This window comes from Stegostoma tigrinum, chromosome 1 (genome assembly GCF_030684315.1).
Source record: "Stegostoma tigrinum isolate sSteTig4 chromosome 1, sSteTig4.hap1, whole genome shotgun sequence".
In the NCBI taxonomy this organism is placed as follows: domain Eukaryota; kingdom Metazoa; phylum Chordata; class Chondrichthyes; order Orectolobiformes; family Stegostomatidae; genus Stegostoma; species Stegostoma tigrinum.
In genome coordinates, this window is record NC_081354.1 from 125,485,243 (window position 1) to 125,512,942 (window position 27,700).

General features: G+C 39.4%; 1 protein-coding gene across 1 annotated transcript in view; it reads right to left on the minus strand.

Moving 5' to 3' along the window:
• The window catches only part of mtrex (Mtr4 exosome RNA helicase), a 129,881-nt gene that overhangs the window by 81,270 nt on the left and 20,911 nt on the right, over positions 1-27,700 (minus strand). The window contains exons 4-11 of the mRNA XM_048527213.1: positions 26,872-26,934; positions 22,090-22,202; positions 21,093-21,267; positions 20,136-20,226; positions 17,246-17,370; positions 12,332-12,430; positions 10,740-10,842; positions 7,094-7,225 (exon numbers count right to left, since the gene is read on the minus strand). Of these exons, the coding sequence (XP_048383170.1) occupies positions 7,094-7,225; positions 10,740-10,842; positions 12,332-12,430; positions 17,246-17,370; positions 20,136-20,226; positions 21,093-21,267; positions 22,090-22,202; positions 26,872-26,934 (901 nt within the window). The remainder of the gene's footprint in view (positions 1-7,093; positions 7,226-10,739; positions 10,843-12,331; positions 12,431-17,245; positions 17,371-20,135; positions 20,227-21,092; positions 21,268-22,089; positions 22,203-26,871; positions 26,935-27,700) is intronic.

Sequence of the window (27,700 nt, forward strand, 5' to 3'; positions counted from 1 at the left end):
TTCTGCAAGTTATCTCAGCTAAGGATACTCAATACTGCACATATAGGACACAGCATTTCAATTGGTACTGAAAGGTATCCAGAGGAGATTCACCAGAATGATTCCAGGAACGAAGGTCTTCAAACTTACAGAGTACTAACAGGCCTGGATAGAGCAGACGTGGAGCAATCAAAAGAAATCATAAACAGAAGCATATTAGACAATCTTGTCTATCTAGGAAAATAAGCTCATTCATTACTTGCCAAGAATTAAATCAAATATCCCCTCTATTAGACAACAATCATAAGTCTAGAAAAACAGATGGCTGATAATTTAAGTACCTGAACTACACCTTATGTTTGTGAGCCCATACATTTTTTTTTCAGTCACTGAGTGAGTGATGTTTGTTCAAAGCCATATACTTCCAAGAAACATGGCCTGCTTGACAGCTCTCAGCTTTCAAATCCAAAGTCAACACATTGACCACACAGGTGATACTATCCAGACATTTGGCAACTGAGAAAGTTGAATTAATGAACACATAAAGGTACTATAAGTTACTCTATTGGGCGTTTTTTTGTGAATGAATTTCATTATTAACTACCCAATCAGCACAGAATGACTTTGCATCCAATTTTAATTCTACTGTTAAATCAATGGTAGCTTTGTAACTGTCTGCAAGAAGTTGGATTCAGAAACAGGGTGTTAATTCTCAAGTAACAGAAAAATCTAATGGAAGCAGCCATTTGAAAAGGTAAATTATTTGGTTGGACCAGAGCATGTGAAAATGATAACTTTACTTTCAATGCTTATATTGCGCTGCAATGTAAACAGAACTGTTTTTAATGGAATAAGTAAATTTCTCAAAATCACAGCAAAGTAGCATGAAAATGCTCAGGTGAAACAATCGCTGCTATGGCACTCAAGATGCAGCATGTGGCGATAGCAAAGCAGTATTGTCACTGGATGAGTGATCCAGAGACCCGGGTAATATCCTGGGAACCAGGGTTAAAATCCTACTATGGCAGATGGCATAATGTGAAATCCATTAAGAAAAACAATCTACAATTAAAAGTCTAATGATGAACATGAAACCACAATTGCTAGTTGAAAAACCCATCCAGTTCATTAATAACTTTCAGCGTAGGCCAGTCCTTAACTGGTCAGGCCTCCAAGTCCACAGCAATGTGATTGACTCTTAACAGCCTTTTGAACTGGCCTAGTAGGTCACTCAGTTGCATCAAACCATTAAAAGGAGCTCAACCAAAAAAGGCATCAAATAGGACATATCCATTAGCACTGATGAATCAACATTCCTTGATGTACATGTTTGGACAAAGTACTGAGGATGGGAAAGACACAACATGAACTGTGGGTGGGGCACTTCAATGGTTATCACTCGAGTGGTTCAGCAGCACCATTATAGACCAAGTTGGCTGCATCCTCAAGGATATATCAGCTAGTCTAAATCTGGTAAATAATGAGAGAATCAAGCAGAGGGACATACAATCTTGACCTCATCCTCACCAATCTGCCCGCTACAAGTGCATCTGTCCATCACAGATTGGTAAAATTGACAACCGGATGGGGACAAAATCCCAATAAGAGAGAATCTAGTTATTGCCCTTGACATTCAACGGGGCTACCATCATTGAATTCCTCACTGTCAACATTCTGGAAGATTACCACTGCGCAGAGTCTGAACTGGGCGAGCTATACAAATACAATGGCTATGAGAGGAGGATATGGAATCCTGCAATGACTAACACACCTCTTAATTCTCCGGCGCCTACCAACAATCTACAAGGCACAAGTAAGGACTGTGATGGAATACTCCCACTTGCTTGGATACGTGGAACTCCAACCACACTAGGAAAGCCTGACACTGTCGACAACAAAGCGGCCCACTTGGCACTACATCCACAAATATCTACTCTTGCCATCACTGATAGTTGGTAGTACCAACATTTACCATCCACAAGGAGCACTGTAGAAATTCACGAAAATCCTTAAGACAGCCCCTACCAGATTTGCATCCACTACTGTCTAGAAAAACAAGGATAGCAGATACAGGGATACAGCATCATTTCCAAGTTCTCCTTCAATTCTGACTGGAAATAGAACACCAAACCTTCAGTGTCACTGGCTCAAAATACTGGAGTTGTCTCCCTAACAGCCATGTTAAGTCAACCTACAGCACGTGGGCCATAGCAGTTCAAGAAAGCAACTCTCTACCAGCTTCTCAAAGCAACTTTCCATTTAGTGATGCCCAAGTGCCATGTATGAATAAAAAGGTGTAAACGAAAATGAAATTTACAGAAGACAGAACTGTAAAGCATAGGAACAGGCACTTCTGCCCATGATGTTGTGCCGAATGTGACGCCAAATTAAAATATCCCTTCTGTCTGCCCTTGCTCCATATCCCTCCATTCCTTGTGCATTCATGTGCTTATCCAGAAGTCCCTTAAATGCGCCTATCATATCTGCCTCCACGACCACCCTTGGCAATGTGCTCCAGACTCCTACCACTATCCGTGTAAAAAACCTTGCCCCTCCTTTGAACTTTGCCCCTCTTGCCTTAAATGCATGCCTCCTAGTTTTAAACATTTCAACTCTGGGAAAAAGATTCTGACGATCAACTCTGTCTATGCATCTCATGATTTTATAGAAGTCTGTCAAGTCTCCCATCAGCCAGTCAAGAGAAAACAACATGCCTTTTTTTTGTCTCTCTCTACAGCTTAAAGCCTCTAATCCAAGCAGATCTTGATAAACCTCTCTTGCACCCTCACCAAAGCTTCCACATCCTTCCTATAATGTGGTCACCAGAATTGAATGTAATACTCTAAGTGTGGCCTTATGGAAGTCTTATAAAGCTGAAACAATGACATCCTGATTCTTGTACACAATTTCCTGACTATCAAAGGCAAGCATACCATATGCCTTCTTTACCACCCTGTGTGGCCACTTTCAGGGAGCTATGCACTTGAACCCCAAGGTCCCTCAGTAGATTACTGGTCACGCCATAAACTGTATACTTTTCCGTTACATTTGATCTCCCAAATTACAGCACCTCACATTTACCTGGATTAAACTCCATCTGCCATTTCTCCACCCATATCTGCAACTGATCTATATTCTGCTGTATCCTTTGACAATGTTTAAATTATCTACAACTTCATCAATCTTTATATCATCTGCAAACCTGCAACCCTACCCACTAAATTTTCATCCAAGTCACTTATATATATTGCAAACAGCAGAGTTCCCAGTACCAATCCCTGCGAAACACCACAAGTCATGGACCTCCAGCCAGAATAACACCCTTCCACCACTACCTTCTACGGGCAAACCAATTCTGAATCCAAGTGGCCAAGTCAATTTGGATCCTACCATGTATCTTAATCTTCTGGATAAGCCTACCATGAGGGACCTTGTTGAAAGCCTCACTAAAATCCATGTAAACAACATCCACTTCTCCATTCTTATCGATCACTTGTGTCACTTTCTCAAAAAATTCAATCGAGTTAATGAGACATGACCTGGCCTCCACAAAGCCATGCTGACTGTCCCTAATTAGGCCATGATTTTTCAAAATGCGTGTAAATCCTATCCCTAAGAATTCTCTCCAATAGTTTCCCAACGACCAATGTGAGACTGAAGAACCTACAGTTTCCTGGATTGTTATGATTCCCCTTGTTGAACAGAGGAACAACATTAGCTACAAGCCAATCCTCCGGGACTTCTCCTGTGGCAAGCGAGGAAATAAAAATCAAGGCTCCAGCAATCTCCTCTCTTGCCTCCCTCAATAATCTGGGTTAGACACCATCAAGTCCTGGGGACTTCTCCACCTTAGTGCTCTTTAAAAGACCCAACACCACTTCTTTCTTGAAATGAACTAGTATATTGGCAAGTTCCACACACATCTCACTATCCTCCATATCCTACTCCTGGGTCAATACAAATGAAAAGTACTCAGTGAGGATCTTGCCCACATCCTCGGACTCCAAGCACAAGTTCCCTCTTTTATTCTTGAGTGCTCCTACTTTCTCCCTAATTATCCTCTTATTTTTAAAACATGTATAGAATGCCTTGGGATTCTCTTTAACCCTACTTGCCAAGGTTATTTCATGGCCTGTTCTTGCTCTTCTAATTCCCTGCTTGAGTTCTTTCCGGGTTTATAGTCCATGTAAACACGCTTAAATGTATTTAAGCCAAAAGACAAAATACTAAATAGTACAAAATTAATTTTAAAGTAACAATGTTTGAAACTTGATAATAAAATGTGAGGCTGGATGAACACAGCAGGCCAAGCAGCATCTCAGGAGCACAAAAGTTTGAAACTTGTCTGGAGAAACCAATGCAACACATCATATGAACTGCAGCAAAACTTGTAGAAATGAGGAACAACTAAATTTTCTGCAACTTGAGGATGTGAATGATGAATGTGAATGAACAATTTTAGATAAATCTTTCCGCAAAAGAAAATGCCACAAATTGGCTAAAATTTTAAATCAATAAAGTAGTAGTAATCCAGATTAAGTGACAGAAAAAAAATCAAATGCTGGGCTACAGAAGTTAAAAATTAGGGGCTTACAGTAACAGGCAAAACCTCATTCAAAAAGCAACAAAGTTTTAGACTAACTGAACAAAAAAAAACTGAACATAAAGTATAAATAAATGAAAGAATCAATTACATACATTTCTGGAGAAGAGAAAGGTTGGGGAACCTACTGTGATGTTACATAAGTGGGACTGATCAAGTTAAAAATTAAATCAACTCATTGATCCAACTTTTCCTGTTCTTAAATTTCTGATCTGATTCTGAACAATCAGCTCAATTAGTAACATTCAGCACTGACTGAAGAACAAAAGTAAATACTCACAAGACATTATTCTACCAACACCACATCTATTTTCTTCAAGATGATGAACTGTTGCTGTCCATGTGCTGAAGATAGGCTCCCAATATTGTTAAGACAGTACAGTCCAAGATTTAGACTTAGCAAAAATGGAAATAAAAATGAGAGGTGTCCAAATCAGGGTGGAGCCTCTTGTAATGGAACTTAAAGACTGTGTACATGAAACAATGAAGCTGTGGCCAGAAGTCAAGTTCTGAGGAAGGGTCATTCAACGCAAAATGTTAACTCTGATTTCTCTCACAGGCGCTGCCAGACCTGCTGAGCTTTTCATGCAATTTCTGTTTGTTTTTTTAAAGGAAGCTGTGGGCTCGAGTAGTGCTATGTAACAAGCCACAGTGAGTTGCCAAATAGCATCCAGTGTTTAAAAGACTTGTTGCACGGTGCACCCAAAGGTGAAGGGAGTGAAGTTTTGCACAAATGGGATGGGTGCCAATCAAACAAAGCAATATTAAAAAACAGGAGTAGGCCACAGTGCCACTTGGGTCTGAGCTGTGATTTAACGCAAACATGGTTGTTCTTCCACTCAAGCACCATTTTCTCATCTCCCTTGATTTATTGAGAGTCCAGAAATCTTTCTATCCTATCCTTAATTGTACTCAAAAATGAAGTATCCATAACTCTCGGGTATAAAAATCTAAAGATGCACAACATTCCAAGTGAAGAAGTGTACCCTCATCTCAGTTCGAAATTATTGCTCCCATGTCCTAACTTTGCATCATCAATAAACCGAGATACATTACTCAGTCACCTCATCCAAGCTATTAACATAGACTGCAAATAGTTGCAGTGCAACAGTGATTCTTGTGACACTTAATTAGTCACAATTATTTTCAGTTCCAATCTTTTCTTGTTTAATGCTTCATCCAATGGTAGAGTTACTGTTGGGATTAAATTATTACAGCCCGGCTAGCTCATCCACCTTATTGCCAATGATTTGCGTGTTGAAAGAGCCTTGAATTTTATCTTTTTACTTGTGTCCCTGCAATTACCTGATTGGTGAGCTCTGATCCTTCTGGTCCCACTCTCTTTGGTTTTACCCACATTGCTATATTGTTCCAATGCCTCAACCATTCTCTGGTTTCCTAAATCTTCCTTCACCTGAATTGTTCCACAACAGCTGACCAAACCCCACATTTGTTTGAAGTCACAGGCTTAGTTGTATAATTTGCCAGGACAGAGGTTTCACCCTGGTTTAGATGCAGTCCATTCCGATAGAAGGACCAAATCTTCACCAAGTATTCATGAATCAAAATTCCTGAGCCTCATACCATTCTTTGAGCCTGTTAAATTCTCTAAAATGCTTGAACTGATGTTAATAGGTGCATGACTCATTCAAGAAGCCAGAAATAATTATCTTTGATTTTCCCTAATTTCTTAAGTTCCCTTTAATAGAAGCAAGAATTATGCTCTGCTATGTCCTTGCCCCTCCATGTAAATCATGGCATCTGGATTTTCCTCTTTGAAGTTATCGTTGTCTAAGGAAATGTCCACATCCCTGACATCAGATGAGCAACACAATCATCAGAGCTCCAAGTCACAGCTGAAGAAAACAGTATATACCCACTGATGGGACTAAATTCTTTAACTAGCACATTCCTCTGTGCTCTCCGCATTTGAACAGCATCCTTCACATCAGTCAGTCCACTTGCTGCCCGGTTCTTAATCCAAATAGGAAGCAAGCACTTTATACATGTTGGACAGAGGTAAGGGACTGAGGTGCCTCGATGACATGCAGATTGCCCATACCTACTGATGGCAATCACATTTGTGTATCCCTCACACTTGACCACGTTTGAAGTTCTGACTAGCCTAAGGAATGTGACCATCACTTAGAACAGTGTCTAGGTAACTTTCCTCTCCTTGTTTGGTCAGCCTCCAACTCCATGACTACGTTGAAGATCCACAAACTGCACATATTTAATGCAGACAAGTTTACCTTGGATCACACCGGCATCTCCCACAATCATGACACATCACTCACCCTGTTGTCTTAACTGTGTGTTAATTAAGAAAAAATAAACTATGTATAACTAATCAACCCTTCTAATACAATAAAGTCTGTTACTTCTTAACAAAATGCCAACAGCTAGGAAATTAGGAAAACGGTGGAAGAAGTTCTCTCATGTATTTACAGAGCTCTGAGCATTGCTTACCTTTCTGTAGAAATAAAATGTTAATCTTGCAAGTGCTCCTACCTGTATTAAAATCCAATTTGGACATCTGTAGAGCATATGCTTCACAGTCTTTCTTGCTGAAGCTGAAGATGATAACAGGCTGAAAATTCCTTTCCATGATCATCTTCACAATTTTAAATACATTCGATGGACCTACACGTCAGAATAACAATAATTCACATACAATGGAGTGAAGTAAAACTCTGCATGAAAATAAGTCATACAATACAACTAATGTTACAACTGCAGCTCATGAATTCGGATCAAATCACACAACTTAAACATGTTTCAAACCTTATGCAGAAAGAAACAAGTTCTTCCTTATGCTCAGAATCAAAATTTCATTTTGTGCAGAATGTCCATTTCTATCATAGTATTGTGGGCACTGTATTTGACTGACTAAAAAATAAAATCACTAGGTGAAAAATAATGCTTGATTAAACCAGTTCTTCACTTGCAACAACTATATTTTACAATTGTCTTTCTGTCAAGAGATGGGAATTCACATGACAAAAAGTGATATTGACTTCACACAGGTATTTTTAGCATTTACCCCTGCAAATGCAACTGTGGGTTCTTGGTTTGAACAGTGTCCTGTAATACACTGTAAATACATGGCAAGCTCATCAGAGTTCTTTAAAATGCTGATGTGATAAATGTGACTAGCGCTCTGTTAATTACATTTTGTTTCATCTTCAGTTCCCTGATTAAGGTGAAGGATGTTTCTGCTAAGTACAGGTCAAGTGTGACATGAGGTGGCGCTGGATAAAACTGTCATAACGCAAGTCTGAAGCAACCACAAAGCCTCTAACATCACTGTCACATTTTTCCATTCATCCCACCAACTTCTTTGATGAAGATTGCTAAACAGTCAAAGGGATTTTTATGATTTGGACCAGCCCAACTCAGAGCTAAACTGTGTGACCCGTATGCAAAAAGTATGATTCGTCACTTTACACGTTAAAACGCAAAACTCGAGTATTTTCGGGTTAGTGCAAAACTACTAATTGTTAGTTTGCAAAGGATTTGGGTGCTTTTGAAGAAGAACTATAAAGTTATTAACTACAAGAAGCAACAGGAATTCAAATTGTCATGGTGCCTTTTTTGGAAGGGGGTGGAGCACGAGTGTGAGAATCTGTTGGTGCAATTGTGCAGGGCTTTAGGGAGATCACACCTGGGGCACAATGTACAATTTTGGACTCTGTACTGAAGAAAGTGCATAATTAACCGAGAAGAGCACAATGAAGGGTCACCACATTGTTTCCTAGATGATGTGTGTCTTAGGAGGCCAGACTCACAGGATGGGCCCATACATTCTTGGGATTCAAAGGGTGACAGGGTATAACACGAAGCAGATAAGATTCTGAGAGTACGTTCCTCTTGATTGAAATCTAGAACTGGGGCATCGTCTCAAGATAAGCAAATATCTGTTTCTGGCAGAAATAACATCAAATATAATTGAATACAGAAAAACAACCAGTGCCCTTGTAACTGACATCTACAATAGTTCCAATAGGAAGAGATACTTGCTTAATAATCCATAAAAATCAAAGATGGCTGGAATCTGTAATGAGGCACTTTTTCTAACGGGCAAGAAATCCACAATTCTTGTTAAATATATTTCTTATCAAATAATAGGTGGCTTCACAGCATTGAGCTTAAGTAAATTTAAACAACTCTCCACATTTAATTTTTCATAACTTTTCTATGATTAATCTTATTCGCATTCATTGGAAGCCCTATTAAAAACGTAAATTAAAGATCACAAAAATCTCCACTATCAACTTAGCAAATAAATACTATAGAATTCAGAAGCAGTGGCAAATCACTGCCCAAATATTGTAAATAATCAATGTATATAAATGGGAGACTTCGAAACATGAATGGGCATTTCAGTTTTAACAATGAAGGTGTTTTACTCGAATCAGTTATACATTATTCAGTAATATTCTGCCCGCCTTGTGAAATAAAAATAGGGCAACAAATAACTTACCACTATTTATTCAAATTCAGCAATCTTGATTTTTGAGACCTATAAACCTATATTCAATTTGCTGGTCATGCATTTAAATGCTCCACTTCCAAATCTTGGTTTTAGTGAAAAACGGATACCATTTGTTGAATTATATCAAACATCACATATTCTAGTTACATCTCTACACATGCATTTATACTTAGAATAATTACAGAAACTGGGGAGTTTTGATTCAAACAGATTTTGAAATACAGACATAGAATATTCTGACCATTATTACAATGTAAACATGGCAATTTAAAAAACTCTGTAGTCAACTGTTTTTGCTTAAAATACAGGTAAATGCCATGGGGAACACTGGATTTTTTTTGAAGCTGCTGTTAAAAGGTCATGTTACTGCAAGTGATGCTGAAAGCTGAAGTCTACAATACCTTTTAAAGAAAAAGCTTTAGAAATACTGGTGTCTTCAATGTTATTGTCAAGAAGACAATACATGTGCAATGAGGTGACTGCATGCTTCCATACTAAGATTTCACAGAAAATGTTGACTCTTGACCTCAATCTAACAGAAACTGGTGCAATTAGTTATTGCCAAGTAACAGAAATGCGAATTAGTGAAGGAAATAAAATCAGAAAATGTTTTTGTTCTGAAGTAATGTGTACACGTGATAACAAGAAGAGTGAGAAAGTCATTGTAGCGTGAGTGGCGAGAAGATGATAGCACCAGTAGTGATCTGTTGGGAAATGCAGATGTTTCCAGGCAACCTCATGTGGGTGGAATTATTACATGTTAAATAAGTAGAAACACAAGTTTTCCTTCTGTTTATTTTCTACTAGAATGAAAACTATCCAACAAAGCATTTGCATAAAATCATGTAACCTTGGCAATTTCAACAGTTCAGCAATTTTTTTTCTTCTTCATAAAATATGGGTGTTGCCAAGCCCTACTTGCTCTTGACTCAAGAGGCTTGCTTGGCCATTTACGAAGGCCATTATGGGTCACCATATTGCTGCGTGTCTGGAGTCAAATGTAGGTCAGACTTGGTTAGGCTTGCAGATTACATTCCCTAAAGGACACAGTGAGCCATGTGAGTTTTTGCAAAAATTGATAATGATTTCATCATTGTCATGATTGACAGACTAGCTTTTTGTTCCAGATTTATTAGTTTATCTTAAATTCCACCAGCTGCTGTGGGCAGATTTGAACCCACTAGGCTAGGGCTTTTATGTTACTGGTGAGGTTACGATAATGCCATTTTCTCCTAGTTTGTGTTTATGATACAGGATGAAGTCCAAACTAACAATGGAACATGTACATAATCCAAGCTCATGTAAAGCAAAGGGTTGCAAAGATGAGCTGGAGCAGGTCAGGGCAAATCATTTTAAAGGGGAGAATTCCATAACTGAAATGTTGCAATTCTGCCAAGAGGCAGAAATCTTTCAACTCTGAAATAATTGCAGGAGGGAGAGAACACACTTCAAAAAGGATTACAAGCTACAAAAAAAAATGCAAATCAAGTAGAAACTGGGTTTCAAGCTGCAGCAAAATTATAAAGAGAATTAACATTCAAATGACTAGTGAAAATATACTTTAGCAATGGTATAACTCTAAACATTCAGTCAGCATTTCACTTCATCATTATGCAAACGATGACAAACAAAATTCAATCACTTCAATTTATTTTTCAATACCTTTAGTTCCTCCTTTACGTCCCTTTGGATCACCCTTCGAAAGTTCACCAGCATCTCTCAGTACTTGCATGGCAGTGTTGAAGTTATCTTCTCTAAAATCTCCCTTTCAGATACAAAAATATATAAATTTTCTTAAAGATAAATTCACTAGCATCATGACTGGCTGTAAAGCTCGAGGGGTGTACTGTAATCTTTTGCATCATATTAATAATTACCTTCTAATTTCCATGGTAAAATTATTTGCACATCTAAAAGGATCATGAATCTGTGGAATTCATACCCCAGAGTATGGCAGGTGTTGGGGAACTGAATACATATAAGGAGGAAATGTACAAGTTAGTAATGGGTTGAAGGGTTATGGGAAACAGGAAAGCAGATTTGAGACAAGATGAGATCAGCCATGATTATGTTAAAGTGGTGGAACAGGCTGAAGAGGTTAAATTGCCTACTCGCGCTCTTAATTCTTAAATTTCCTGTAACTAGCACCAGAAGGCTAACCTTTTCATAGATTTTAGACCTCTTCATGAGGGCAGTTCATGGGAGAATGAGGTGGGCAGGGAAGGCATTGGGCAGGGAAGGCATTGCTGGAAAAGACTGTGCACAGTGAAATAAAAAAAGGAACTGTGGATGCTGAAGGTCTGAAACCAGAACAGAAATTGCTGCATAAATTCAGCAGGCCAGGTAGCATCTGTGGAGAGGAACTAGAGTTAATGTTTAGAGCCTGGTGACCCTCCTTCACAACCGACAGTAAGTAGGAAAATGTGGTACACGTGCTGACGATATTTTTTGAATGGGGGTGATGCAATGAGCAAATAAATGAAGGCAGCACGCAGAGGGACAGAAAGAAACTTAAGCAATCCAAGGAATGGTTGATAGTAAGCGAGGGAAGGAGAAAAGCTGATAATGAGGACTGTGAATGAACAAGAGTGGGTTAGCTGTGTTGAAAGCAGCCAATGTTTTGACAGAACCTGGGTATGATGATGGGCTCAGGATATGGAAAGTGGTGTTCAAGCTCTAAAAGTTGTTCAACTTGACACTGAGTCCTGAAGGCTGCTGTATCCCCAAGTGGCAAATTACATTCTGTTCTTCTTTCTTGCACTGAGCCTTGCAGGAGCACAGCGAGGACAAGCTTAACCAGGTGAAGGACAGTGATGGTGGATGGGGTTGATCTCGGTCAAGGTGAGGATAAATAATAGTCACACAAAAGTGAAGAGACAGGGTATCACTTTTATTGAGCTGCTCAGCCTCCCGTGATCCATTTAAGGATTCTCCACCCATTTTTAACAGCAAATTGTAATAGCAATCCTACAACTGGTACAAAATTTAGCAAATTCAAATAAGCTTTCCATCACGTCTCCAAACAGAGAGAAAGCTGCTCTGGCATTCATTGGTACATCTGAAACTTTTGAGAGGCCATCCTAAGGGTCAATGAGGTGGCTACACTTCCTTCACGACCAACAAGTTTCAAAAGCTTTGGCCATTTTTCTGGCAGATATATCCGTCTAATATTTACACATCCATAGTTCAAAGTATACAATGAAAGCTTGTGAATCACATTTGTACAGCGCAGTTCAAAGATCTGCCTCACTTACATTTTCATCAACTACAAGATGCAATCCATCACCTCCCGCTGGAAAAATATAGTGCTGCAAAGGTGTCGGTCTGTAGTCAGTATAGATCACATGGCATGGCTGAAACAAAAATGTACAAATAAGGCTTTCAAATAAATTAGAAAATGTACACCTTACTTATAAATTATAGATTATAAATATCTACCATACAAGTCACAAAATCGGAAATGTTCAATCTACTTCACATTGCAAACACTTTTACAGATAAAGCATTAATGATATGTTTAAAGATAAGCTTACAGTTTCAGAAATACACAATTTAACAGATTACACAGATGTTGAAACTTCTGGAATAAAGGATGCAGAGAATAAAACTAACAGACTTTGAACCAAAGGCATATTTTTATGCTGTATGTGCATAAGTGTAAAACCGAAAAGGTGTCAATTAGAATCCTATTGCTTGAAACGTGGGAAAATATATGACAACAAGAAAGAAACATTCTGATAAACATACTCCAAGTGTTTGGAATTTCCTCAATGTCAGAAATCGTGGTGTTAGAAGTATGAAATGAAGTGTAACAAGAAACATAAATAAAAAAACTGCTCAGTTTTAATTTTGTGGGATAAACTGCCATCTCGTGTGTAGGATGGTGTCAGATTCCCATTTGGACTAATTAAATTACTTTGTAGCAGTACACACTAGACAATCTGAAGGTCTTCTTCTGTACTATATTATTCTGAAATGGCATACTGAAAATCTAGTTGTACCAGCCAAGCCAGAGAACATTGCTGGGGTTAGATGAAGAGGTATGGAAAAAAGTTATCTTGGAGCATGAACATTGCAGAGACCAGGTGGGCCATGTAGCACTTGAAAAGAAAATACATACTGGCAAACTACACAACAAATGCAACTAATAACATGATTTAACAGATGTGTATCAAGGAAGGGAGATTTGATTTAAAAAGTGTGTCCAAAATTGTGGAAGCAAGACATTTCAAGGTTGCGACTGAAAGGTGAGAGATCTGGGAGAACGTATAACAGATAAAAATGAGTAGATAAGAATTTAACAAATAAGAGGAGTAGGCTATAGAGTTCTTCGATTCCACATCTGCTATGTCATTCAATGCAACTGTTGTTGGTCTTCGGCTTCATCTCTAATTTCTCACCTGCTGCCCACGTCCCTTGCTTCCCCAATAGACTAAACATCTGTAATCTGAGCCACTAATATATTCACTAATATATATATAACATATAGCTTTTGGGATAGTGAATTCCCATGACTCTGAATTCAGATTCAGTCATAAATGAACATGGCTGCCAAACAGGTTCCCCAAATAAATTCAGTGTCAGTCCTCCCAATCACCGTCAGAACTTTGTAGGTTTCTACAGGACCAACTTCCTACTTTTAAACTCTGGAGAATACCAACCAAATTTACTTAGCCTTTTATGAGTGAAAAAACCTCCTATCTCAGGGATTTAGTGACCTATTGTTGGGCTGCCTCTAATCTAACCATTATCTTCCTTAAATATGAAGACAAAACTGCACACACTGCTCTAGTTGTGATAAGTTGTAGTAAGATTTCCGTATTTTTGTACTCCAATTCTTTGCAATAGGAGCAAACATACAACAAGTATTCATTGCTGCTCGCTGTATTTGCACACTAACTTCTTGTGTTCTTTATCAGCACAACCAAACAAATCATAATGTTCAGAAAAACATATTTCACAGCTTTTCAAAAATATTGTTTTTCCGTTCCTGCAGGTGAAGTGAATAAACTCAAACTTCTCATATCCCATCCTTCACCTCGTTGCTTAGACACGGAACCTACCTTTAACTTACTGCAGCCTCTTCATATCATCCTCAAACTTATATTCACATCCAGCAATAAACATAGGCTCATTACTCTCCAAGCATCAATAGAAACAGACTGTAAAAAAGTGAGCCCCAATGCTGATCCTTGCAACTCTCTGCCAGCGATAGCCCACCAACTTGAAAATGTTCGATTTATCTTTACATTTAGCTGCCTATCCGTTCCTCTATTCATCCTAAGGTATAACCTCCAACTTCATGAGCCCTTATCCTCTGAAATAATCTAATGGATGGCACTTCATTGAGTACCTTTCAGATATACTCCATCCATTGGCTCCCTTTTAACTATCATACCAGTTACATCATTAAAAATGTGAATAATTTGTCAAACACAACTTCCCTTTCAATAACAACCATGTTGATTTCATCGTACTATTTATTGAAGTACAGTGTTGAGACTTCCTTAAGTATTGATTCCAGTACTTTACAGATGGCTAACCTGCGTCCACTGGCCCATACCTCCCCCCTGCTCTCCTTTCTTTGAATAACAAAATTTGCTAACCTCCAATTTTCTAAGGCAGTTCCAGAACTTCAGGAATTTTAAAAAATCAAAACTGGTCTACGCATTTTCTCTGCAGCTCTATCATTTAGAACAGCAAGAAGCCCTAAGAATTGCAAATTGAAAACACATAGCCTCAAAAATTCATCAGAGAAATATCCTAATGCTAAAATTCTTGAGATTCGTCATCTATCCGCTATCACAATCAAGAAAGGGACTGCTCACTAATGAATCCAGTGTTGAATATCATTCACAATTTATCCAATAATGAAGCCATGGCCAACGTTCAACAGCATTTGAGACGCTGTCACACTACAGGTCAGAAACGGAGCTTTTGATAATATGTACATGGAATGGGGGAGGGCTGTAAGGAAAGGACAAGAATCATCGTAAATGTTGAACAGAAAATACCCAAGAAATGAAGAATAACAATCCATCCCATGGTCCTCTACTTAAGAGAGCCCAAGTCTGTCAGAATATGAAGCAAACCTTCCCAGCGCTGCTTCTGAAATATCAGAAGAATTCAATAAGAGATCCAATGACAACTATGAGGTGGTGATAAGCTTGTGACAAGAATAATGCTGGTTGCGTTGGGTAGACAGGAAGTGGGACTTGAGATTCAGCAGATTGACACCCTACAGTGACAGGGGGAGGAAGGGGAATTGAGAGGTGAAGCAGTTTGTCTAATGTCATGAATCAAATTTGGATCTGCTGCATCATCATTTAGACTTACGAGCTGGACACAGCAACTGCAGGAGAGCTAGCGCTGTCTGCAATAATGCTGGAGAGCCAAGAAAAGCAGCCTTTCCCAACTGTCTTCCAAGACATCCAGGAGGCCCTTTACAAGTCCCAACTTATACCCAGTGTTTCATTTAAAATTCAGAATATCTGAAAATGTTTTTAAATGTTAAATTCCCATCCATTGGTATTGTTAATGGCCTTTTTATTAGAAAACATATGTTGTTCAGCACAGATGGAAAGGTATGTAGATGCAGTACTGATCAGTTCAACTTCAACTTCTCATCTTTGATTCACATTTTTTGATAACCTACAACATAAATCTCAGCAAACTTGAATTAAGATGCACGCAGTTCGACGGGGGAGCAAATTCCAGACATCCATCACACTCAACATGCAAAAATTCTCCCCCCCTGTCACTTGGAATTTCCTTGCTATAATTTTAGGACTATACCTTGTGTATTAAATTCTCCTTTGGGTGGGAAGCTTTTTGGCATTAATCCATGAAATAGCTTGGAGACTTCAAATGGGCTTCATAACTTAACCCTTCAAGGCCCAGTCTCCATCCAATTAATAGCAACTATTATAGCATGCCATTTTGCTGAGATGCAGCATCCAACATTAAGTTTAGCATTTCAAATGGACTCTACAATTAAAGCATAGTTCTCTTTGAGATAATGTCCAACATTTCATCACCACTTCCTTCTGCTATCTACTGAACTTACTGTGTTGCTTAACATTCACTGGCATTTCCAGTGCTGAATCCCTAGTGATCAACATTCTAGTCATTATCATTTCCCAGGAGTTGAACAAATCAAGCCATATAAATGCTATGGTTACAAAAGGACGTCAAAGACTCGGAATGTTGCAGCGAATAACTTACTCCTGACTCCCCACAGCATGTCCACTATCCAGAAAAAAAACATGGTAGGCATGCGATGAATTAATTTCCATTTGCTTCAATGACAGTAGCTTCAGCAATACTCAAAAACAAAGCATCTGCTTAATTGGCACCATACCTGTAAACATTCACTCTCTCACCAACTCATTAACAGGAGCAACAATCCCTCTAGGATGCATAGTTGCGCAAGCACTCCAATGTTCTGTAGAAAGTGAGTGGCACCAGGACACTAATCGCAGTATTGTCTTCCCATTACAGAAGTCACTGTTACACACTGACTTTAGAGGCTCATGCAGCAGGTAAAAATTAGGGGGAATGCTGAGCAGCGGTGCATAACATGTGCAACATTCATCAGGGCTCCTGAGGTAGCATCTTTCGAAACCATGATCATGACAATCAAGAAGAACAAGGTGAGTAGACGCAGGGAGTACCATCACTTGCAAGTTCCCATTCAAAGCACTCACCATTCTGACTTGGAAATGTATCACCGTCATTTCAATGTCAGTTGGTAAAATTCCCAGAACACCAGAACCATATGGGTCTGCTATGCTAAATGGACTGCAGAGGTCCAAGAATGCAATTCACCATCATCTTCTCAAAGGCAATTATGGATGGGCAATAAATTCTGGTATAGTCTTCAATGCCTACATCTGACGAATAACTTAAAAATGTCTACTAACACGGATATGCATCTCTCTCTTCCTTCATCCAAAGCATTGATACATAGGGAATTTGAGAGGTTCCAGGCAATATTATTTGTTGCATCCCGTCAATTGGAGAATATCTACTTTAACGTTACTATCTCCTACTTTCTGAACAATCAAACTCCCTCAAATCCCATGGATCACTGATCTTCCTTGACAACATTCTAAATCAACATTAAGGGAACTGCAGTTTTTCAATTCTACTGAACGGTCATTAATTACCTGCTTGTGAAGGTGGCAGATCCATTCAGCAAATTGGCGTGCATTGGGAATAGTTGCAGAAAGGAACACATAGTGTACATTGTCTGGGAGAAGAATAATTGTTTCCTCCCAAACAACACCACGTTCTGAAAGTAAAATCAGAGCAATTTAAATTTTATTCTCCCACGAATCTGTTAAACAGTGCATAATCTAACATTTTGGTACAATGAATTATAATCAGAGAATTGGCTCACTTGCAAAATGGCCCTCCATTAATAAAACCTTCAAACAGATCCAAAATTGTTCCCTGTGCTATGAGTTCTAACTGAAATATCTTCTCTGCACAAAATGTCCACAGAACAAGTACTTTTCTTTAAATCTCATTAACTTTGATAATAAGACCAAGTGCAGACCTCCCAACAGTCAGAGGGAGATAGAGGAGCACATATGTAAGCAAATCAGAAACATTGATAGAAACAGGGTTATAGTTGCACAGAACTTCAACTGTCCTAACTTTAATGGGATCACCTTACTGTGAAAGGATCAGATGGGGTGGATTTTTTAAAGTGCATCCAGGACAGTTTTTTGTGCCGCTGTGTAAACAGTCCTACTGGAGTTGGGGCAATGCTAGCCCTCACCCTAGGGAATTAAGCTGGGTTAATCAGTTGAAGTTTCAGTGGGTGAACATTTTGGGTACAGTGAGCATAACTGCAAGTTTCATAGTACTTACAGAAGGGAGTGATGTTGTGCAGAAATTAAGTGTCTGAACTGGAGGAAGGTCAATTTCAATATCATAATTATTAGTCAGGATCTGGTAACATAGACTGGGAGTAGATATTTGCAGGTGCATCTAGAGCAAAGTGAAGAGTTTTTAAGAAGTACTAGAGTGAGAATTCAGGGCTAGTATGTTTCTGGAAGAGTGAAGGACAAGGGCAGCAGGTCCAGGGAATCCTGGGATGTCAAGGGATATCCAGAGTTTTGTAAAGGAGGAGGAGGAAGTATACATTAAGTACTGAGCATATAGTGTGTGTGGAAGGTTGTTTAAAATGAATATTTGAAGGGCAAAGAGAGGTCAAGAAATATCTTTGGCAGATGGGATCAAGGCTTTTTGCAAGTATATCAAGAATAAAAGGATTGCCAGGGAAAGAGTGGGCCCTATTAAAGACCAAAGAGCCAACCTGTGCAGAGAGTCAGTCAGTATGGGTGAAGTCTGTAATGCATACTTCTCATCTGTATTCAAAGATGAGAAAGGCATTGTAGCAGGGGATATCAGGTGGGATGATGAGGATCTAGAACACTTTAAGATTAATAAGGAGGAAGTATCAGATGTCTTAATAGGTATCAATCCCCGGGGTCTGCTATAAATCCTGCTATGGGAGGAAAGGGAGCATGTCTTTTTCGGAATACAGGCAATAATCATAAAATGATTGGTGCTTTTTTGCAAGGGGGATGGAGCATGAAGCTTGGGGAGTCCCATGGATTCACTGCTGCCTTGGTGCTTGGACCCCAGCATGGCACCTCACAACCTCTTTGGAAACCTTGACTTTGGGAGGCCCAATTGTAAGGAATTAGCAAATGGGAGGAGAAGTGGTAGGATAGTTGGCCTTTAAAATCTGCTCTACCATTCAATAAAACAATGACTTGGTTGGTTTCCTGCTGGACGTTCTTAATCCACAAGTCCCCTTTAGATTCAAAATCTATAATTTAGCCTTAAATTATTCAAAGACAAAACCTACACTATTGACTGGGACAGAGAACTGCAAAGGTCACCACTGCAAGGAATGAATACCTTCTCATCTATGTCCTAAATGGCAAATCATTTTTTTTAAACTGTACCTTTTTGTTCTAGTTTTTCTCACAACACAAATCATTAGACAACAACCAACATAAGAACTAGCAGGAGTAGGCCCTTCAAGCCTGCTCCGCGATTCAATAAGATCATGGCTGATCTTTTCGTGGACTCAGATCCACTTATCTGCACTCTCACCGTATCCCTTAATTCCTTCATTGTTCAAAAAAAAATCTACCTTCGCTTTAGACCGATACAAAATACCTGTTCAATACCTTGGTCATTTCATCCCATAACTAAATACCCCTTCTCATCCTCTAAAGGGCCAATGTTTACTTTAGCCACTCTTTTTCATTTTATATATTGATAGAAACCTGTCAAGTCTCCTCAGAATTACTTTAATAAAATTACCTCTCATTTTAAACTCAAATGAACATAAGACTACTTTGTTCAAGTTTTCATTCTAGCAATCCATGCAGTGAGCTTTCTCTGAACTGCCACCGATGAAACACATCACCCCTTCACATTAGCAGAGACTAAAAAGGCACACAGTACTCTAGGCGTAGTGTAACAAATGGTTGCAAAGCTGTAGTGAGGCTTCCCAAGCTTCATGCTCCATTCCCCCTTGCAAAAAAGCATCAATCTTTTTATGATTATTGCCTGTATTCTGATAAAGACATTCTGTCCTTTTCGCATGTTTCACCCTACTTGCCAGTACATTCTTATGTTTGCATGATCTGTCATACTTTGGTCATTATTTCCCATAATCCTGACCCACGAATGAACTCATGCCACCATCATCAACATCAACCAAAGGGCTCTCTAAAGTCCTAATGATACTATTAGTCAAAGCATAGTTTGCTTGACAGTGCAATTCCCTCTTTCCCTAACTGTGCTGCCAGTGGCTCATGAATCAAAGCCTCTTTCTCCAACACTGATTTTTAAAGCCACACATTCAACTCTTTCACCTTATTTACTAGAAACCACTATGCTTGTGGCTCAGGTAGCAATTCAGAGATTATCTTTGTGATTTTGCTATTTAATTTAGTCCTATTTTGCATAGTGACACTGCAATGTAATTGCAGATTGTTAGTTTCTAAACATAATTAACTGCTTACATACCTGCATCTCTCATGTAATGAATTTCATCAAAGATGACCCAGGCAACTTCTCTCATTACCTCAGATCCTCTGTACAACATGCTCCTCAAAATCTGTTACAAAAAATATGGTTTAACTCACACGAAACATGACATAATTTGGGACAGTAATGACTATGGTACAGTAACTTATATGATCATTATCAAAAATTAGCCATCTTGCTCAATCTTGTCAACAGAAAATATAACTGGACATTTAACTTTTTAACGAATAATGAATTGTATTGTCTGTACTTTCACCTGGTCCAATTGAAGAAAAGTCACAACAAACTTAATTTCTACAATAAAGTGAAAAGAAATCAGGGTTGCAGTAACAAATGCAGGAACTTGCACTGTTTGACAAAGTTCTTCTGTACAGCCAGCTGTCAAAATCATCCAAGTTTCATCTCTCATTTCAGAACCTTCATGGAACATCAGAATTGAGAATACGAACTCAATGTGCTAAAAACCAAATGTATTAACTCCGAGTCTAACAATGAACTCTGAGCCATAATATTAACACCCAAGATAACCAGATTTAATTAGCCAATGTGCATGAGATTGGACGGATTTTCTGCTGAAACAGAAATGTCACTGGAATAGTTTTATTAACATATACTGACTTTCAAACAAAAAAAAGACAAAATTGTCAGCAGATCTGTAAATACTATTTGTAAACTAAGTCATATGTCAATGGTATTGTAGGTAAAATCTTCATTTAAGTCACAATCTGAATCATATTGGCCCATATTTTAAAGTAACAATGGATGGTAAGGCTATCAGCACTAAAATGGTCTCTAAATTCTACGTTGTCACACAAAAGCCCATTAACATCAAAGGGCATCTATTAACTTTTGTCACTGACAGCAAAACTCAGACTGTTTTCCGTAACAGATGACAAGCATACAGGAATAAAATGTTAATGGACAGATCAACTTTACCTCAGTTGTCATGACCAGACAGGAGGCTGTTGGGTTGATTGTGACATCACCAGTCATTAGGCCAACATCCTGGAATTCTTCATACATCTCACGATATTTCTGGTTGCTCAACGCTTTGATAGGACTGGTGAAGATAACTCTTTGCTTATCACGTAAAGCAAGTGCTATTGCATATCTATGGAGCGAGAAAATGTCATTTGAAAACTAATCTTAGAATTCTGAAGTGGGAACACCTTCTGCACTTCATTCTCGTCACTGATAGTGAAACAGTTACGATAGAAACTTTCTTCAAAACAAAATAAGCAAATAAGAAAATTGTAAATCCAAAGCAAACAGATAAAAGCTGAAAATGCACATATTCTGGCAGCTCAAATTCATTTAAAATAGGTAGGTGCTGACGAATCTGTTGCACATTTACAGGATTTTTCTGCTTCTTTATATTTTTTAAAGAAGCATAAAACAAAGGCACTGACTTATCAATGTTCATTCTGTGAAAATATTCAAAGAAGTGATCAATTGATTTTGGAATCAAGATAGAGGCCTCGTAGGGAGAATAGAATTCAAGTCGAAGATCAATCACAATCTTAATGAATGGTGGCTTGTCTTTGCAATTTCTTCCATTTTTATGCAACATTCTGCCAGTGCTTTTTGAAGTGGATAATCAGGCACAGTAAACCTCTACTTCTCTGCTTACAAAGTCTGCACCAACTGCACTGCTCATGATCATGCCAGTATGACTGAAAGAGTGTGACTACTGGTGGCTGCGCATTCATTGACCAACTCAGAATCATTATGGCACCGGAGCCCTTCAGCCCTTTATGCCCGCATCAGTTCTATTAACTTATCCCAATCTCCTGCTTCTTCCTGCAAATCCCTACACACTATGAGAAGTATCACATAGACAAGATAAAGAAATAAATGAGTATCCACAACTCCTAATCTGGAACACAAAAAATTCAAGCAAAATGCTTAACAACAAACTGGAATGAGCACTTACTCAGCACACACGGTTTTGCCAGCTGATGTATGCGCAGACACCAGTACCGACTGATTGTTATCAATGCAAGCAATGGCCTCTCTTTGAAAAGCATCGAGAATGAAAGGGTATTCCTGTAATTAAAAAGAATGACTAAGAAGAATACTGACTTGTTGGTTATTTTCTGATATTGATCAAGGTCATACATTAATTTTTATTTTTAGATCATACTGCACTTCAATTTCACATGATAATTAGTGACTGGCAAAAGTGAGCATGTGGCTAACCTGCTGAATAGTGATGACTGAGATGATGTTTATGGCTGACTGATGGTTAAAAAATGGAGGGTTGGTCTTGTCCATTTTGCCAGAAAGGACAAAAATGAAGCATATTATCTGAGTGGAGAGAGACTCTGACCTCTGAGACGCAGAAGAATCAGAGGTCTCAGCTCAAGAATTGCAAAAAGTTAATAATGAATACAGCAAATAATTAGTACAACTAACTGACTGCTTTAATTTATTTATATGGAACACAAAAGTAGGGATATGTTGCTTCAGTTAGAGATGGCAATGGTGAGACCCCATTTGCAGCACTGAGTGTTGTCAGGGTCACTTTACTTAAGTCAGGATAAATGCACAAGAAATCACTCAGACAAGCTTTATCAGACCAGTACCTTGTTTCAGCAAGTTGTCTTCTGAGAAAATAATGGACAGGCAAGGCTTGTACTCATTCAAACTTAGAAGATTACGAGGTGGCTTCGTTGAAATGTGTAAAATCCTAAGGAGTGAAAAAGATATTTCTTCTTTGGGAAAAATGTAGAACTGTGCATCAATGTTTAAAAATCAGGGGTTGCCAATTTTAAAACAGATATGAGATGGATATTTTGCTGAGAGGGTTGAGGCACATTGGAAATCTTTTGCTGAAAGACAGCATCCATTCATATCCAAACCATCCAATCAGAAATTCTGAGTGCACATGCTCACATCTGACTCTGGCTTTTAAAAACACGCCTAAGAATGTACTTGTGAATTGTGAAGCCCACTTTTAAAAAAATTAAAAATTCTGATTCGATTGATATTTTTTCTCTTCATGTTTTTCGGAGTTTTTTTCCCCCACTAAGAGTTTGCTAGGTTTTTGTTGTTCTTCAATTTATTTCAGAGATCCTGCTGCTACTATGAGACATTCTCCTGTGTGTCAGCAAACACAGACTCATGAAAAGGTAATGAAAGCAAGGTTTCTAAATACTTTTAGATAGAGGTGGATAGATTCTTATTGAGATACAGGACGAAAGATGAGGAGGCTTAGCAAGAATGTGGATTTAAGCTCACAAACAGATCAGCCATGACGTAATTAAATGGCAAAGGTGGTCTAGGAGGCCAAACGGGAGACGCCTGCTCCTTGTTCATTTGTTGTAGCATTGTAATTGTAGAGACAGCCAAATTCTTTTGAAGACATACTAAACAAAGTTAAGAGCTAAAAACAGCGAATGACAAATTCAAACATTAACAATTTACCTGCCTCGACATGTCTCTTTCAGTGGATTCAAGAGTTCAGGGAATCAGTGTAGAAACATCTACATGTTCTCGATTGTACAATAATTGTGATTACATCAGCAGGTCCTTTGTTGTATGTACTTTGACAAGTATTTATGAGGAAAAAGTTCATGCAAATTGTGCGACAAAAACATGATAATACGTGTCAAGTGTTGTCAACAGCAAGTTAAAATGGAGACTGAGAAACCAACCTGCATTTATTCAAGGTCATTCCTATCCCCAGGTTGTCTCTCAGCAAATGAATTGCTATAAAAGCAATTAAACTTTAGAAACACTGAGAAATGTGGATGGAAGTCTACATCCAGATGAAGGTGCTAGGAACATTGGCTTCTAAAATAAGAATCATTCATCAGATGTGGAAGACGCTGGTTGGGCGAGCACTTGTTGCTCACTCCTAATTGCTCTTGTTGAGATGCAGTCCATTTGGCGCAAGTACACTGACAAATGCTGCTCAAGTTGCACTCATCCAAACAAGTGGAGAATATTTCATCACAATCCTCATTTGAAGATGAGGAACAGACTTTGGGCAGTTAGGAGGTCAGTTACTACAGAATTTCCAATCTCTGACCTGCTGTTGCAACCACAGTATTTATATGGCCGGTTCAGTAGAGTTTCTGGTTAATAACAACGCCTCGAATGTTAAAAATGGAGAATTCAGAAATGGTGATGTCACTCAATGTCGTGATGGTTCTGAGACCAGGGAAAGCAAGATCAATGTACTTTCAACAAAACATCTCTTGCACTCCAGGAAATGTATTGTTAGAGCACCAACCTGTGACCAATATTAAGTACTGCAGGTAGTATTAACATAAAAGGACTTTTACGGTCAGTTCTATAATTGCAGCCACAAACAGTGAAAAGATATCCCTGATAATAAAGTGTGAAGCTGGATGAACACAGCAGGCCAAGCAGCATCTCAGAAGCACAAAAGCTGACGTTTCGGGCCTAGACCCTTCATCAGAGAGGGAGATGGGGAGAGGGAACTGGAATAAATAGGGAGAGAGGGGGAGGCGGACCGAAGATGGAGAGAAAAGAAGATAGGTGGAGTGGAGAGTATAGGTGGGGAGGCAGGGAGGGGATAGGTCAGTCCAGGGAAGATGGACAGGTCAAGGAGGTGGGATGAGGTTAGTAGTAGGAAATGGAGGTAGCTTGGGGTGGGAGGAAGGGATGGGTGAGAGGAAGAACAGGTTAGGGAGGCAGAGACAGGCTGGGCTGGTTTTGGGATGCAGTGGGGGGAGGAGATGAGCTGAGCTGGTTGTGTGATGCAGTGGGGGGAGGGGAAGAACTGGGCTGGTTTTGGGATGCGGTGGGGGAAGGGGAAATTTTGAAGCTGGTGAAGTCCACATTGATACCATTGGGCTGCAGGGATCCCAAGCAGAATATGAGTTGCTGTTCCCGCAACCTTCGGGTGGCATCATTGTGGCACTGCAGGAGGCCCATGATGGACATGTCATCTAAAGAATGCGAGGGGGTGTTGAAATGGTTTGCGACTGGGAGGTGCAGTTCTTTATTGCGAACCGAGTGGAGGTGTTCTGGGTGTGGTGGGGTTGGAGGGCAGTGTGGAGTGAACAAGGGAGTGACGGAGAGAGTGGTCTCTCCGGAAAGCAGACAAGGGTGGGGATGGAAAGATGTCTTGGGTGGTGGGGTCGGACTGTAGATGGCGGAAGTGTCGGAGGATGATGCGTTGAATCCGGAGGTTGGTGGGGTGGTGTGTGAGGACGAGGGAGATCCTCTTTGGGCGGTAGCGGTGGGCGCGGAGTGTGAGGGATGTGTTGCGGGAGACGCAGTCAAGGGCGTTCTCGACCACTGTGGGAGGAAAGTTGCGGTCCTTGAAGAACTTGTGCATCTGGGATGTGCAGGAGTGGAATGCCTCATCCTGGGAGCAGATGCGGCGGAGGCGGAGAAATTGGGAATAGGGGATGGAATTTTAAGATATCCCTATTGTGTTTTCCATGGGCACATTGTAACCACACTGTCGTGTTTGAATAAGTTTTGAATAAAACTTTGCTGTGTATTAGGTCTCCCTAATTGGTGCATGTCATTATTACCTTTCAATTTTAGAAACCAACATAACATTCTACCTTTGACTGTGCCCTTGCAGTAACTTCCCAAAACACTATGTTTATCAGAATGTATTTCAGAGGGAGTCAAAGCAGAAAATTTCACACGAAACTTGATTAAGATGGTCTTCACCAAGTATAATCAAAACAGCTTTACAATTTGATTTCACCACCTGACCACAGCAACAAGTCCAATGTTTTCATTAATTTCTGAGCTAGAAACAGAACCAAAGCTGAAGAAGACTGCATTAACAGAGTGAGGGCACAAAAGAAGAATTTTAGTCAACTAAATTGTGCTTTAATATCAGACACAAAAAGACAGGAGTAAGCCATTTGATTCATAAGCTTGCTCCAGCATTCAATATGATTGTGGTTGATGCTCTAGAGATCTCAATGCCATAATCTCAATCCCACTCCCACTCCCCATGCCTCTTGATGCCCTTAGTGTCTAGAAATCTATTTCTTTCTTAAATATTTCCAGTGAGTCTGTTTCTTCCATGTTATATTGTGGAGAATTCTAGAGTCACAACTCTCCGAACGGAGAAGGGTCCCAACCCAAAACGCCAAGCTTTCCTGCTCCTCTGATGCTGCATGGTCTGCTGTGATTATCCAGCTTCACACCATGTTATCTCTGAATTTAGAGATTTCTTCCCATTGCCCAAGTTCTAGATGATTGACTCTGCATCCCAAGACCATAACTGCTGAGTCCAGACCTACTCGCGGTCAGGGGAAACATTATCCATGTACACCGTTGGTCCACCCTTGTCAGATTCCCTCTCATACGACTTCAGTAAATACAGGCACAGGGGAGACAATCTACCAAAACAGGAATCAGCTTAGTAAGTGTTCACTGAATGTCTTTTGTGGCAAGTATAACTACAGCAACTACAACTATACACCATTTGCCTTACTAACTGTTTGCTACACCTCTCTGCATTCAGTGACCTGTGCACAAGGACACCAGATCTCTTTGTGTATCAACGTTTCCCCAACTTATGACTATTTAAATAACACTCTTAAAGAAGGATCACCAAACCCGAAACATTAACTGTTTTCTCTCCTCTGCTGCTCCCAAACCTACCAAATTTCTCCAACAATTTCTACTGATAGCAGCATAAATGCTCATGGCTATTGGCAGAATAGAAGGTGAACAAAGATGTAACTATGTAGAAAGTGCAAATGGACTGTACCTTGGCTGCTTTTCCAACACGGGGTTTTAGTTGCTGATATTCATCTGACAATGGAATGGCCACCTGAAATTAGGCAAATAAGTGGTGGCATTAGAAGCAAGACAGATGAAACAAACAGTCCGTCCAAATCATGGTATGAACACAACCAGAAGTGAAGTGATATATTTAACATATATCTCCGAAGTAACACATTTCCTTCTACAAAAAAGTAGTCAAAAGCAATTATTCTCAAATGTTAATGATGACTGATTGCCCCCTTGTCCTTACTTTTATGTTTTGCTTTTGTGAATTTTTCACATGGCTATTCTAATCAATTCCATTTTGTTTCGCTGTTGTGTGACCTTGGTTTGTTGCTTCCTGCACCAACTGACTCCACTCACTTTTCAGAACTCAGCAAATTGAATGCACGTCTCTAATCTACAGAAATCTCACACATGTATCTTGAACTGTGCCAAGCTTCACAGCTTTTAGTTCTGGAATCTCACTTCGACTTAAACTTGATTGGGAACACAGCTGGCATGAAAACATTGTCCAATCTACAGTTAGTATTAAAATAAAGGACTTTTACCGTCAGTTCACTACTCACCTCTACCACAAACCAATTTTCACTAGTTCAACCACATACACCACCTCAGCCTTCTTTATCCCAAGGTGAAACAGCCTTATTTTTGATATATTCAGAGATCAAGGCTTTTTCGAATAACTTTGGTAGAAGTCTTACTTTCCGCAGTTTTCACTGCCACCATACTTTCCATCATCTGCCCTGCTCAAACTCAGATGGTCTGAGTATGAGGAAGCCCAGCACAAACTGCCCACTTTAGAAAGATTG